The 14,939-nt window shown below is 38.1% G+C and overlaps 1 protein-coding gene across 5 annotated transcripts in view; it reads right to left on the minus strand.

Annotated features, from left to right (window-relative positions):
- Positions 1 to 14,939, minus strand: part of LOC134210975 (protein grainyhead) — a 704,499-nt gene that overhangs the window by 34,892 nt on the left and 654,668 nt on the right. For all 5 annotated transcript variants that reach the window (XM_062687440.1, XM_062687441.1, XM_062687439.1 and 2 more), the window contains one exon: positions 5,315 to 5,413. In XM_062687440.1, the coding sequence (XP_062543424.1) occupies positions 5,315 to 5,413 (99 nt within the window). The remainder of the gene's footprint in view (positions 1 to 5,314; positions 5,414 to 14,939) is intronic.

Below are 14,939 nucleotides of genomic sequence, written 5' to 3' on the forward strand. Positions count from 1 at the left end.
CAACGAACAATCAAAACACGGTAGCTGAAAAGCGTACCATCAAGTTGGATAGGGAGTGGCGGACGAAACCGAGAGGCGTAGTGATACATGCACCCAGCGAAAAAAGTAAAATGTTTAACATAATCTAACCTCATTTTGGAAGTTAAGAAAATTTGGTATTATTCAGTGCTAAAATGTTGAATTCAAAAGCAAAATGTATAATTTGACGGTTTTTCTTAATGATTTTTTTTATAGTGAGAGCACAAAATTAGTAAAATAGTAAAGCTTATCTTCATATTTCGTATTTCTGGCAACACAGACATAAAAAATAATGAATCTGGCAGCCAGCGACGATCTGTCGAAACTGTAAAGATTTTTTTCCACTAGTCCCAACGGCTTATGACAAAGAGTGAGTTTATATTTGCTGTTCTTGAACTGAATTTAAGGATTTATAATTTTCAGAGGACAGTATGTAAGTGCCTCTCTGCTGACAATAGTGTACCAATATATTCGGAAGGTTTTTTTCCCCATCAGGATTATGGGTGGTGAGGCAAGGCGAGGCATGTTGGCTTACATGTAGCATTGTAGCTGCAGGAGTCTAACCTCAGCAAAATAGCAAAATTGAATTTTTCCGGAAGTTCTCACTTTCAGGTCTTTTTCGCAACATCACTGATCCGGCGGAAGAAGGTATCGTGACTTTACGTCCATCCGTCAACGCAATCGTTTCAAAACTGCCTGAATTGTAGTTTCATTCATTCAGACCATCTTATGAAACGAGCCGCATATATTTTTCATCTCATATAATCTTTACATTTATCTTCTCCCCTACTCAGGCAGTTAATAGGAGAATTTTAAAACTATTACACTTCCTAACTTTAATAAGTATAAGAGTCATGCACTAGATATCACCGATTTTCCTAATAGATTCTTGGGTTGAGTTTTCCAGGGTCATTACGTCCTTTCGGCATCAAATCAGAAAATATTCAAATATTCACGCCCTATTTGAACATTCTGACGATGGAAGACTAACACACGTCAATTTTGTTATACCTTCTTGGGCTGAGTTTTCCAAGCTCCTAGCATCCTCCCAGCATCAAAATCAGAAAATATTGAACATTGTTGTCAACCCTTTATCGATTTTTTTATGCCTTTTTAAGCGGAGTTTTCTAGGCTCATAATTTCCTTTCAGCATCAAAATCAGAAAATATTGAACAAATTCTGACTATCGATGGCTAACACACTTTCCGATTTTGGCCATGCCTTCCTGGGTTGAGTTTTCCAGGCTCATAACATCTTCCAGCATCAAATCAGAAAATATTTAATAGTTTTGTCACGCCCTATTTATACATTCTGACTATCTATGGCAAACACACTTTCCGGTTTTGGACATGTGGGTTGAGTTTTCAAGGCTCATAAAATCCTTCCAGCATCAAAATCTTAAAATATTCAACAATTTTGTCACCCCCTATCAAAACATTCTGACTTTCGATGGCTAACAAACTTGCCGATTTTGGTTATTTGTTTATTTATTAAAATAATTCAACTGACAATGAATGTCTAAATGAATATTAGTTAAACTAATTGGTTACGGTCAGCGGTACGGAAAAAGTCTAGTAACCGATGACGAAACACGTCAACTGATGAATTAAAGTCAAAAATATCGAAGAATTCGTTGAAGCGGCGACAGATGAATCGAATTGGTTCGTGTAGTGCATAGTTGCTAGTCTGTGGTTCTAGAAGCAAAAATAGACGTTGACGAAGAGGTCTTTCAGGTGCATATAGATTTAACTGCGACAGTAGTGCTGGACAATCGATGTGACCCGTGAGCAGCTTCCCAGCAAACGTAGCTTGAGCGGCGATCCGTCTAGCTTCTAGTAGTTTGATGCTAATCAAACGACACAACTCCTCGTACGGTGTGCAAGTTCGTTGGATCACGCCACCTTAGGGATCGAAGAGCGTATCTTAGAAACTTCCGTTGAACGGCTTCGATCCTAGCGATCCATGTGGTCTGGAAAGGGCACCAAACAACAGCGGATGATTCCAGTATTGATCGCACAAGGGAACAGTACAGTGATCTAAAGCATAACGGATCACGGAATTCACCGGCAATTTTGAAAATAAAACCCAATTGACGATTAGCTCGGGCTACAATGTCATCGTAGTGAGGTCTGTATGTAAGTCCGCTATCCAGGATAACGCCAAGATCCTTAATGTGCTGAACGCGAGTGAGCGATCGTCCAGACAGGACATAGTCGAAGATTATTGGTGCGTTTTTCCGGTGATATGAAATGATGTTGCATTTTTCAATACTTAAGTCCATGAGATTTCTTGAGCACCAGTCCGCAAAAATATACAACGTATTTTGCAGTTCGTTGCAGTCTGTCAAGTTATGCCATCTAGGGTTGAGTTTTCCAGGCTCATAACATACTTCCAGCATCAAAATCAGAAAATATTCAACAATTTTGTCTTACATGGAACTTACATGGAAATCGAGGAGGAAATTCCTCCGTCGATTGAAATAAATTGCCGGAAAGTGAAAGTTGGTCATGTCATTGCTATTTATATTAAGATATTAAACACCGTCAAAATATTTGACCTTCCAGGAAAAGTGGAGGCACGGCAAACAGAGTAAGCATTGCACAGGAGAAAATATCGGGAACTTTGAAAGCAGTTCTACCGGAAGATGAAATCGTGGAATTAGAAGAAGAAAAGATTGGAGAACATCAGAAGAGGAAATGTCTGAAAGGCAGAGGCAGGAGATCGACGACAAATATATTCAAAAAATCGTTCGGAATTCCAAATTGTTCGAAGATGATCAACGACTTAGATGGTAATAAAGGAAAAGACTCGTCCAGTCAACACAAAATCGTATATGATGCAACATAAGATGCTAAAGTGGAGACGATATACGCACATATTGTATGGGGAAGTACCTATATGGCCTCCACTTTAGCATCTTATATGACATCATATACGATCTTGTGTTGACTGGGCGGAAGCTAGAGGCGAGGCAGTGTCGGGCTCAATTCACTTCGTCAGGATCCACCGATCGCGCCGCACTAAGGAAAAGTTCATGCAAAAACACAAAAAAACGTTCACACAGGATTCTTTTTTTACACCATTTTTTTCGCTCGTATTTTTAATCGTGTGACTTCAATTTGTCATTAAAATCTTTGCAATATGTTTAAAAAAATCCTAAATAATTACAAAAAAATCACATGGTAATTAATATGCGTTAAACATTTAGGATGGGTGCAAAATTGAGAAAGTGTAGATCGTGTAAACACAGAATCTAGTGTATATGAATTGTATTGCATTTTTCACGAATGATTAGATTTGATCGATGAAATTCAAGAGTTGTCAATATTGTCTTTAAAGGCATTTTCAACAGCTTTTTTATTACCTTGATTCTCAAGCACGTGGTCGATTGAGAATAATAGGAATGAATGTAAACATCGAAGCACCAGCTGGTCTTGTTGTGTAAACATAATCAGCTGGAGAGCTGAGAACAATGAAAACATATGTAAACATGAAGGGGCTGGCAGCAACTGTCACGATCTTCATGTGAAATATGCAAGGTAACCAAAAGCGAAATCGAAAGCGAAATCGAGTACGACCAAAATTTTTTTCATAACAGTCTGAATGGTGAAAAATCGTAATATCGACATTGTTGTTTCAAAAGGGCGAAAGTCGCAAACGTAAACATTAAATTCTTCTGCTGATTTCAGGAAGATTAAAGACTTCTGGCGGTATTTTCCACTTCCGCTCGATAGAAGGCGCGGAGCGCCATCAGTTTCAAGTGGTTGTTAGCTGGGAGCGGTCACAGTTGTTGAGGAATTTGCAGGAAAAGGCATTGTTTACGTTTGCAATATTGGCCCTTATGAAACAACCGTGTCGATATAAATAATAATATTATGTTATTTTTATTGTATTCGGCTCCGTAAAGTTTCACGAAAACAGGTGAGCCTTAATAAACCTTTCATTAAATAAAAGAAATGATAAAAGTCAGATGTTCATTATATTATTGGACACTTCTTACGGGGAGAGTGCCTTCAGCGCTTCAGAAGAGCTTATTATGAGAGGTGATACGCTTTTTTGGCCGAATTTGACATCTACCCTCTACAGTTCTACACGCGACAGATGTGAAACGGATACAGAGACATTCAATAGCTCGCTTACTCACTTTAGCATACCGTTGTTAGCGGGAGTGACAATGGGATGGGATTTTAAATTGGACACTGTTTTAACAACTTAGAATGTCTTCACAATGAAAGTAATGTTTGTGAGGACAAGAAAACTAAAATATAAGAAGCCTGTTTTAACTATTTAGTTATTCCACCTACAGACTATTCATGAGAACGATGGACCATTCTCACCACCAGGCCTATTGTCACTTCCTTTAACGATGTTTCAATGAAATTGAAGTCGTAAATTCGTCCCTATTTCAACTTGACTGAAACAAATTTAAAATATCAATCCTTCCCGATATTGGCTGAAAATGCTCGAAATAATCACCTAACGGTAACTACAATTTTCACAAGTACCGAATCGATCGAATCCACCTCCATAAATTACCCAACTCGTCTGCCTCATCACGGTCAGCCGGCCAACCAAGTCAGCCAACCCAGCAACGGCGACCTCGAACGAGATGGCTGCCGGTCCATTTTTCCTTGGCCAGAGCAATAAATTGATTTGATGCCCAAAGTATGATAGAGTATCAACATAAAATTATCATTAATTTGCATTCGAATTTCGCTCTCGGATCGACGGCGAGCGGGAAACGAAATGCGGCGAGGTTCATTGCCTCAAACTGCTGCGCTGCTGATGCAGCGCACAGGTTGCACTTTTCCTTTGCGCATCTTCAAAAAGCTTAAACGTTGTCCGATCGGGGCGCGCGTGTAATCGATCGAGGAAGAAGAGCCCCCAAGTCAGTCAGTTAGTTGGGTTATGAGGAGAAAAAAATGGCTCAAGATGCGCTTTCGCAGATCCGCTCAGTGCGGAAAATTAATAATTCAATAGCGGCGATCTCGCCGTCGCGCCGTCATTCGTTGGTGAGCGATGTTGAGTTGCGCCCGGTCCTGTGGTGTGGCACCGAAGGTCCACCGTCCGATGGATGAAAAATAACTTTTCCGCCAACACTTATCGCCCGGGGGGTTGCAAACAGTACCCCGAACAGCAGGTAGATTTATTTGCCGGATAAGTGGAAACGTGTGTACTCGCGAATAGGCATCGATCAATCGATCGGTTCGGTGATCGACACCGCACCGGGAGGAAGACATTTGTACGGTTTCGGATTTTACAGTTGAGGGGTAGGGTGGCGGTGTGTTTCACTTACCTTATCACAAAAGACTTTGATTTGACAGTAACCCCTATGGCACACGCTGGTGTCCCGTGGATCCTCGAACGTGTCGATCTGCAGGTGCAGCGGTAGACCCTGGAATGGAAAATGAGAAACGGTTCGGTTAGTATACCGGAAAATGATGGATGAACAATATTGGTCAGCTGAGAGAGTTGGCTTTCGCTAAGATTTGGATCATTGATGAGTTCCGGAAGACTTAATGTAAAGTTCCCGGAGGCGTCTGCGCTGTACTGGAGACCTCGGCTTTCGAGTGAAATCGTAATCTCTCAACAGCGGGTGAAAATACCGTTATGTAGTGAGATACGGCACGCAATAACTCGTGATGAATATTCGAAGCATCGCTGGGATTGGCACGGATAAGATTAGACAAAAACTACGCTTCGGTTGAAATAGCCAATGCATTGAAAGCTAATTCTAACACAGAATAAAAAACTAGCAATGTTTATTGAACTGAGTGAATTGGATTTCGGAAGATTTTCCCCATGTTGATTATAATGACATATACAGCAAACCTTTCAAAGGTGAGTTCGTTCAATTAATAAATTATCTATTTTCATTGATGCTGCAGACTCGTATGATCACGTCATTTATGTAAAAGACCTGGAAGCCTCATATTTATTACCTATATATTTTTTTTTGAAGTTATTATAGGGAAATAATTTAATTGTTTTTGATAAGAATCTTAGGATTTGAAAACATGAATTCCAAGACTTTATCTACATTCATGGGTGGTCATTATTTCACAGGGTATATCTAGCATTTGCAACAACTCTGCTGGTGCAGATCGTGTGGCTCTTTAGTAAAGCAATTCTCTTCGCCATGGCACACAACGATCATCATGATGAATTATGACCGGTTACCGTGCGATCGCCACGTCAAAAAGGCACACTTCGCACATCAACGTTTGGCACCATCCGATCCGCACAACCAGTCAGTCAATAGACTCAGTCCGTGCCTTGCCGAACTCCCGGAATGATACTGCGGCTGTAGACTCATTTTGCCAGCATCATCATCACCGCAGCTTTCAGCGCGAACGGGCAAATCGAAAGAATGAATGGATGATCCCGCCTGATGGGAAACGGTTCCCTCGCAGGCTCCCGCTCCGATCACCGAAGGCTGGAGGGGGGTAAACTAAATAATTGCTCATTATCAATTTCAGTGTAATTTGCTGATGATGAACAAATAATAATTTAATGATAATGATAGCTGCAGGCAGATTGTGCAGCAAACAAACTCAATACGGCAGTGAATGGGAAGCCGTGTATCTTCGTCGTCGTCGTCGGCGGCGGTGGCACTTGTGCTGCTTCATCCAATCGGTGGAAGACTTACATCACCCTTAGCCGCAGACACAGTTCGAAGCACGTCTTCCAATCCCAAAATGGAATTGGAAATTAATTGAAAAATTTTCAACTCCAAAGCTGTCAAAGTTTAAACGGGGGGATGCCGAAAGAGGGCGTATGTCGAATGCTTATTGGATGTTGACATGCTTAGGTTGGGAGTTTTCCCGCCGCGGTTGCTGTTGTAATGCGAGTGCCTCCTAATCGAGGATGGTGTATGGAGTGAAAAATGCTCGCCACCCGCCAATCAATCGCTGCACCGGGGCCGATGCCTGCCGATGATGAAGCAAAGCTAATAATGATCGGGCGGGATCGGTTCCAATCATGCTAAGCGACCGAACTTTACGGTGGACAGGGTTGGATCGAGTGTTGCAATGATTTCTTTTGTTATTTTTATATCAACTGTTGCTCCCACACTCTTTTGCAACCGTTTTCATACAATCAGCAAAATAAGTGAATTTCGTGAATTCTCGCTTAACTTTTCAAAAGGTCCCAAGTAACATTTTTTTCATGAATTAATTTGAGTACTGCAATCAAAAGCTTTCATGTTTTTCTGTTGAATGCGCTATTCAAATTAATTCATGAAAAAAATGTTACTTAGGTCCTTTTGAAAAGTTGAGCGAGAATTATAAAATTACTAACAGGATAAATGTACTCATTGGCTAAAATAAAGAGGAGCCATTAGCAAAGCCTTCAAATATTAAGCACCTTAGAACACTGGAAAAAGTTGAGGAAAATTCATTTGGAGTAGAGTACCTCAATGCTTTATGCAGAGGTCTGCATTTTATTTTTTTGTCATTTTACAAATCGGTGTTTGAATTGTGACAAAATTTCACAAAACCCTGTTTTTTAAGCACTAAGGAGAATTTGATTTACATACAATGTTGATGATTTATTTCTGAAGGTCCACCACAGACCAATTTTAAAGCTTTTGATTGCAGTACTCAAATTATTTCATGAAAAAATGTTTCTAAGGTCCTTTTTGAAAAGTTAAACGAAAATGCTCCTTTTCACTTCTGAGTCGGAAAAAATAACGCTTTCAAGATGACTAGCCTTATTGTTTCCTGAAAGAAAATTCAATATTTATTCTTCATTTTCGGACTTAATTTCAGACCTTTTTAGCGAAACTGCGGTCTTTTAAACCACCATTTTAGCAAAATATAATTTTTGCCGAATTTTGTCAAAATATTGACGGAATTTAGATAAAAGTATTACCGAGTTTCACAATTTTGTTTTCCCGTAATTTCACCTGCTGAATTCCTTAGCAAATTTAATTTCTTCGAAATCTTTCCCTAAGCTTCATTCGAAGTGTCCCTACAAAACGTTCCCAAATACCAACATTAAAAAATTTCAGGAAGGGCCGAAAATGTAATTTTGCTGGAATGGTCATACGACCAAACTAGACAAGAGCCAATCGAGCATTGAGAAAAAAATGTGAGCCAAATCAACATTGAACACTTTTATTGTAGTGACAAGGCTCATTTAAAGACTGTTGGTGGATAGACAAACATATTCCAATTTTCAAATTGTTATTAAATGCAAAGTCATATACAAACTTCAACATTTTGTGCTGCGGCAAGTGCTGGCAGCGTTTTCTAACAAAAGTAACAGCGTTGCTAAATCGTCTGGAAAAGTGTTCGCACTTCACAATTTTCATTTCTATTTTTTCACTTTTTGTTTCTTATTTGTCACTTCTCAATTATCATTTATTTCTTCACATTTTCCACATTATCTATTGTTTAGCCAAACGATTTTTTCGGCCATATGGCCAAATGATATTTTTGATCAAATCGACACCAACATTTTAATATGGCGTAACTGCTTTTGTAAACAAAACCTTCTTCCGTCGCTGATGGGCTAAATTGAGCCCACTCACGTAATCCAACCTCACTGATAGAGGTGTGCGCCGGTCAAAAAATCGGCGACGGCGGCGTTTGTCAGATTTTTGGTCGGTGGCGTTTTCGGCGTTATGCGAATGCCATTTTAACCGGCGGCGGCGTAAATCGGCGTGGTGTTTTTTTTACATAACGTTCCTTTTTAATTTTTTTTGGGATATTTTTAAGACATGAATGGGAGCGTCTTTTCCAGAAAATTCTTTAAGTTCTTCCAAAATATTGGAAGAACTTAAAGAATTTTCTGGAAAAGACGCTCCCATTCATGTCTTAAAAATATCCCAAAAAAAAAAAAAAAAATTCCAAAATATTCATTATTGGAAATTGTTTTCGAAATTTCCACAGGAACTACTTTGAAGCTTTTTGTAATTCCCAAGGAAAATTGTTCGAAATTTCAGAGGAAAATTATTCGGAATTTACATGAGAAACTATTCAAAATTTTCACGAGAAATTGTTCCAATTTTTTTACAGGAAATTGTTTGGAAAATTCTCCGAAAGTTCCTGTTGAGTTTTTGTTGAGTGTTCTGTAAAATTTACACTGAACACTTTTAGGAACTTTTAGGAATAACCGCGGGATATTTTGAGGAGTTTTAACTGGAAACTCGCTTGAATTTTTACCAGAAATATTCCACGGGAGATTTTTCAAAATGAGGATTTTTTTGGATTTCAATGAAAATTGTAGAAAATAAGAAATTCATTCTAATTTGCACGGGTTGCCATGGAAAATTCTTTGGAATTTCCACGGGAAATATTCCGGAATTTCCACATCAAGATAATCATTCTACTACCTGGAAAAAACCTGGAAAAATCATGGAAATATCCGAGAATTTCTGACACAAAAAAATTAAATTGAACACGTATGGATCGTAGTTCCGATCTATGGACAGAAAAACGTTTTACCAGCTTCAATGGAATTCCTGGATAATTCCTAAAGAAAGCTAAGAATTTATTCGGGAAATCAATTAGGAATTGCTTTGTAAACTCTTTTGAGAGTTCCTTCGGAAATTCTTCAGGAATGTATTTAAAAAAAGGATTTTAAGGCAGTTCCTGGAAGAACTTCCAGAGAAATTTCTGGATCAATTTTGAAAGAAATTTTCGGATGGTTTTCCAAAAGAATCACTCAAGGCGTATCCATAGGAATTATTAGCGTAATTTCCTGGGGGAATTTCCATGATGAGTCCCCGGAAGAATTCCTGGACGAATTTCTTAAAGTGATTCAGGAGGAATTTCCGAAAGGATTCTTCAAAGAATTCCCGCAGGAGAACATGAAGGGATTTTCGAGAAAAAAAATTAAGGAAATTGTGAAGGATTTTGGCTAAAGGAATTGGATTTTCCAAAGGAATTTTTAAAGGAATTTTCAAAGGAATGTCTAAAGGTATTCTCAAACGAATTCCTAAAAGAATTTTCAAAGAATTCCTTAGAAGGATTCCAAGATGAATTACTGAATAAATAACTATGGAAATTTTAAACAAATTTCCGAAGGTTCAAAAGAAGATGTAGAAGAAATGCTTAAAAAACTTTCTAGAAATGTGTAAAGGAATCTCCGGAAAAGTTACTAGAAGAATTCCCAAAACGAATACGGGAAATAATCTCCTCTGGGTATTCTCGAAATAATTTCCAAAGAAATTCGTAAAGGAATTTTCGAAAGAATCTCCAAAAGAAATTTAGTAGGACGGATATTGGATTTTTTTTAGGAATTCATTCAAACCAGAACAATTCCTTGATGTGTTTTCTAAATTTTCGTAAGTAAAAGTCTGAATGAATTCCTAAAAAATCCCCAAGGAATTAAAAATAATCCGAAGCATTTTCCGAATGTATCTCCAGTAGAAGCAAAAGTACTAAAACGCTAGTTTCAGCACCAACCATTAAAATTATTTCACCATTGAAAATAAATGTTGCTTCAAATAGTTAAGCATTAACTTGGCTTGGCCTATGTTGTCTGTCTATTTTGTCTGCTTCTGCTACTACTACTACTACTTTTGTCTGTTTGAGCACACGAACTGGAGCGACATTAGCAGTTTTATACTTTGGCATTGACTCACTATGGGGGATCCCCATACAAGCGAGCGGTCAAAAATAAAATTGGACTTTTAAAGTGATTTTCCACTTAGTTTTAGCTGTGTATGGTCGAAATAGCATGAATATACAATTTCCAACCCCCCTTTGGGGATCGTCTATGAATTACGTAATTATTTTTTCATAGGTTCGATTAACGTGACAAAGCAAACCTATTTGGGAAGTTGAAATTTCGTGCGTTTTCTTAAGGAGAAGGAAGGGGCTGTACAAAACTAAGTTCAGCAATTTATGGACATTATGGCGGCGATCATGTTAAATGACATTAATTTCATGACATTCCGTGATATTTTTTGTTCTCACTCTCATGCCTCACAATTTGTATTTAGAACAATTTGTTTGACAAAGTACTAGGATCTGAAGGATCATAAAGCATTAAATGTTAATCAAATAATCAGAATTGAAAATAACTTTTGAAAAAGGGTATTAGCAAATTAGAAATCGCAATCCCATGACATTTTTACGTGTACAAGTTATTCAAAAATGAGATTAATATATTCTCAAAAATGTGGACATTCATTGTGGAATGTAAGAATGCTCCATTCTTCCGAAAAGCAAAATTCTTTTAATTTAAATAACAACACTATTTGAATTACTTTTGATTTGTTTTCATGATTTCTACAAGTTATATACAGCATCATTCTTTTCTGTGTCAAGGTTTAAGTCTTCAATGATATTTTCTTCAATTCCATCAACGATGGAAGATGAGATAAATTCATCTAAAGTATTAGAAGATAAAGAACTTTTGAAAATCTTCAAATATTACAAAATTACGCATGGCATAAGAATAACTAAGTGAAAAATTTTTTCCAACGTCTCCTCGTTATCCAAATCGAGCTTAAAATGGATCTGATTCATGTAAGGAAAGAAGGAAAATGTCACCATTTGCCTCTATTGCTCATTTTCTTGCATTATGAGTTATACATTTCCTCAACTGTTTATATTGACTTTACGCTGGTTGTTCAGCCAGTGAACCTCAAAGTGTAGATGAGTGAATAAATATTTCCCTACCATTAGCCAGACATTCATGAACACTAGCAGGAATTTCATACGCTCCGTTCTAACTAAGATATTGTTCGTCTTTACTTTTGCAATAAACATGTCGGGAATTATTGATTCCAGGAGATTTATAAATATTTACATATTATGAAATCTCATATTTAGTTCTCCATCAGTAGCTAATGAATAGCTCAGAAAATTAGGTTTAGAGAATGACTCAAACCACTCAAGCCCCAAACGCATTTCAGCGGAATGGCGACGGAAACGGTAAAATTTGACAGGAAATATATGAGCGAACTGTTAAATCCTTCCGTTACCGTTGTGCTGCATTGCATTGGGGGTTTTATTCATTTACTCCTTTGAAAAGTTAATTAAATGAGCTCAAATGGTTATAAATAAAGTCGAAGTTATTACCAATAAATGTATTTTGACCATACCCTTTGAGCGCATAGTTCAGTCTGACCCATTTTCAATAGGAAACGATGGGACTAGATTTCCGTCGAATGAAACTTGTTGCGAGAAAATCGGACACAAATAAGTGTCTAAATGGCGATTGCGTTCTTTGCGCACATACATACAGACGCGCATGCACACACATACAGACATCACCTCAATTCTTCGCGCTGAGTTAGTTGATATATACCACTAGGGGTCTCCGGGCCTTCTATCAAACATTCGTTTTTGGAATGAGCATTAACCTTGGAGTACGAGAGAGGCAAAACACGGTAAAAAACAAATGAAAAAAATCAGAGTGACTTAACTCTGTTAATTGCAAATACTGGCAAGAAATTCTTTCGGGACATTTTAGTCGAAGCTTTGTCCTTGATGTGTATCATAAAAGAACCTGGGGATTCCTGAGGAAAAAAGTTCTTCACTATCAAAGTTGAAAATAGCGTCGTTTTGAAAAAATATTGCTTCCGCATTTTTTCAATTTTTTCACAGTGTAACCATTAGTTTTTGCACACCATTTAAAAGCTTATACAATAACCTTTGTAATGATGTATTAACATTGAAGAAAAACATTTAAAAATATTTCAATAAATAGTTGAAAATAAAATATTTTTTCAGAAAATTTGCTAACTTTTTACCCATTTCTGACTTTGCCACCTTATATCTTTGGAACTAGTGCACCTAGAGACTTCAAATTCAGAATTTCTCTTAATTAGAGTATTGACAATGGAGAGAAAATATTTTAAAATAATTCGGAAGACATGACATTTTCGATTAATGACCGCCCGAAATCCTATAGTGTGACTGTATTTCCCAAGCATTTTCGAGGAAAGAATTTACAAAGGAATCGTCAAAAGATTTTCTGAAGGAATTTTTGAACGAAGTTCTGAAGGAATTCCCGAAGAAAGTTTCCGGAAATTACCAAATTAAAATCTATTGAATTTTCGAAGAAATTTTAAAAGATTATCTGAAGAAATCTCCAAGGTATTTTACGAAGGAAACCCTAAACGAATTTCTGAATGAAATTCTGGAAGAAGTTCCGAAGGAATTCCTGAAGGAGATTACGAAGCAATTCTTAGAATGCCCTCTTTGAAGGAATTTCCTATTTTATTTCCTGGAGGAATTTTCGAAGGAATACCTGAAGGAATTTTTGATTGAATGATTGAAACAATTTCTGGATGAACTTGCAAAAGAATTCTTGGAGGCATTTCCTAAAGAATTTTTTAAGTAATTTACGAGTCAGGGCTATAAAGCAAGACCATGTAGAAGGTGGCTGGGTTCGATTCCCGATCAGGTCTCAGAAATTTTCTTGAATTCCCTGCAATTTGTTGAACTTTTACCGAGATTCGCACAGCCGAGTCCCAGCAAACGTGTTTTTGTCGAGATTTCTGTCAAAATTGCTGAAAACCTGCTAACAAACGCTATTTTTGCCGGAATATCAGTTTTTATTTTGCTGAGCAAACGTCTGTGCGGATTTTGCCGAGCTGCAGAAATAAAAACTGAGTGTGTAATGTTGTTTTAAAACAACAGACCACAAATAAGTTTAATGTTAATGATTTTAATGATTGTTTACGTTAAAAATATTTTCGACGAAAAAAAAAATCGTCTTGCGCCTTTAAGGGTTATTGAACACTGTGAGGCGGCAATGTCCTAGTCAGAGATGTAATGTTGCCAATAGAAATAGGAAACGAGAAAAAATGTTGTGAGATCATCATTAATTTTGTATGATGTGGGGATCATTCGGGAAATTCTACGGAAATTTCATTGAATCTTCGAAATTCTGCGGACTTCTTCAAATGTTAATCAGCGTGGTAAAATATGGATCAGCGGCGTGAAAAATTTCACACGGTGCCGCGCCGATGCAAAAATGTCGGCGGCGGCGGCGTGCCAAAAACTGTTGGCGGCGGCGTGGCGCGGCGACGCACACCTCTACTCACTGATGGAAGCAGCGAATGACGCTGGATTGCGTTGATAGCATAGCATAGCATAGCATATGTGATTGTACAAATCGTGGGTGGCTATACAATGCTCAATTGAGCAATCTACTGTATATTGTCGCAAATTGGTACTTGGGATTAGTACCTTTTCCTATACAGTAGCAGTTGTATACCTGGCCACGTCCTTACAATCACGGAAGGAAGGGAAGGAATGTTAGTTCAACATCTACTAGTGAAGATGCAGGGAACCCATACTACCTTCATAGATGTCTCGGGAAGGAAAATTTGTGTTAGTGGGAAAGGTGAATAATAGGGAGCTCTATTCGACAATATAGAGCGTTTGTCAATAACAGTATATGCTGTAAAAATAATAAAATATATTCATCAATTTACTTACGAACCGTCCTAAGGAAAAACAAAACAAAATACAAAATTTCGGCAAATCGCGCGATCGTTCCGCCGTCCGAAACAAGAGCCAACTCGCACTGCACTAATTAACTTTATTACCGACCGCGCAATGCAAAACTCAAAATTTCGGCAAATCGCGCGATCGTTCCGCCGTCCGAAACAAGAGCCAACTCGCACTGCACTAATTAACTTTATTACCGGCCGCGCAATGCAAAACACAAAATTTCGGCAAACCGCGCGATCGTTCCGCCGTCCGAAACAAGAGCCAACACGCACTGCACTAATTAACTTTATTACCGGCCGCGCAATGCAAAACACAAAATTTCGGCAAATCGCGCGATTGTTCTGCCGTCCGAAACAAGAGCCAACACGCACTGAACTGGTTAACTTTATTACCGGCCGCGCAATGCAAAACTCGAAATTTCGGCAAATCGCGCGATCGTCCCGCCGTCCGAAACAAGAGCCAACTCGCACTGCCACTTTTAGATTGGCAACACGAAAGTCT

The sequence above is a fragment of the Armigeres subalbatus genome, chromosome 2 (genome assembly GCF_024139115.2).
Source record: "Armigeres subalbatus isolate Guangzhou_Male chromosome 2, GZ_Asu_2, whole genome shotgun sequence".
Lineage (NCBI taxonomy): Eukaryota > Metazoa > Arthropoda > Insecta > Diptera > Culicidae > Armigeres > Armigeres subalbatus.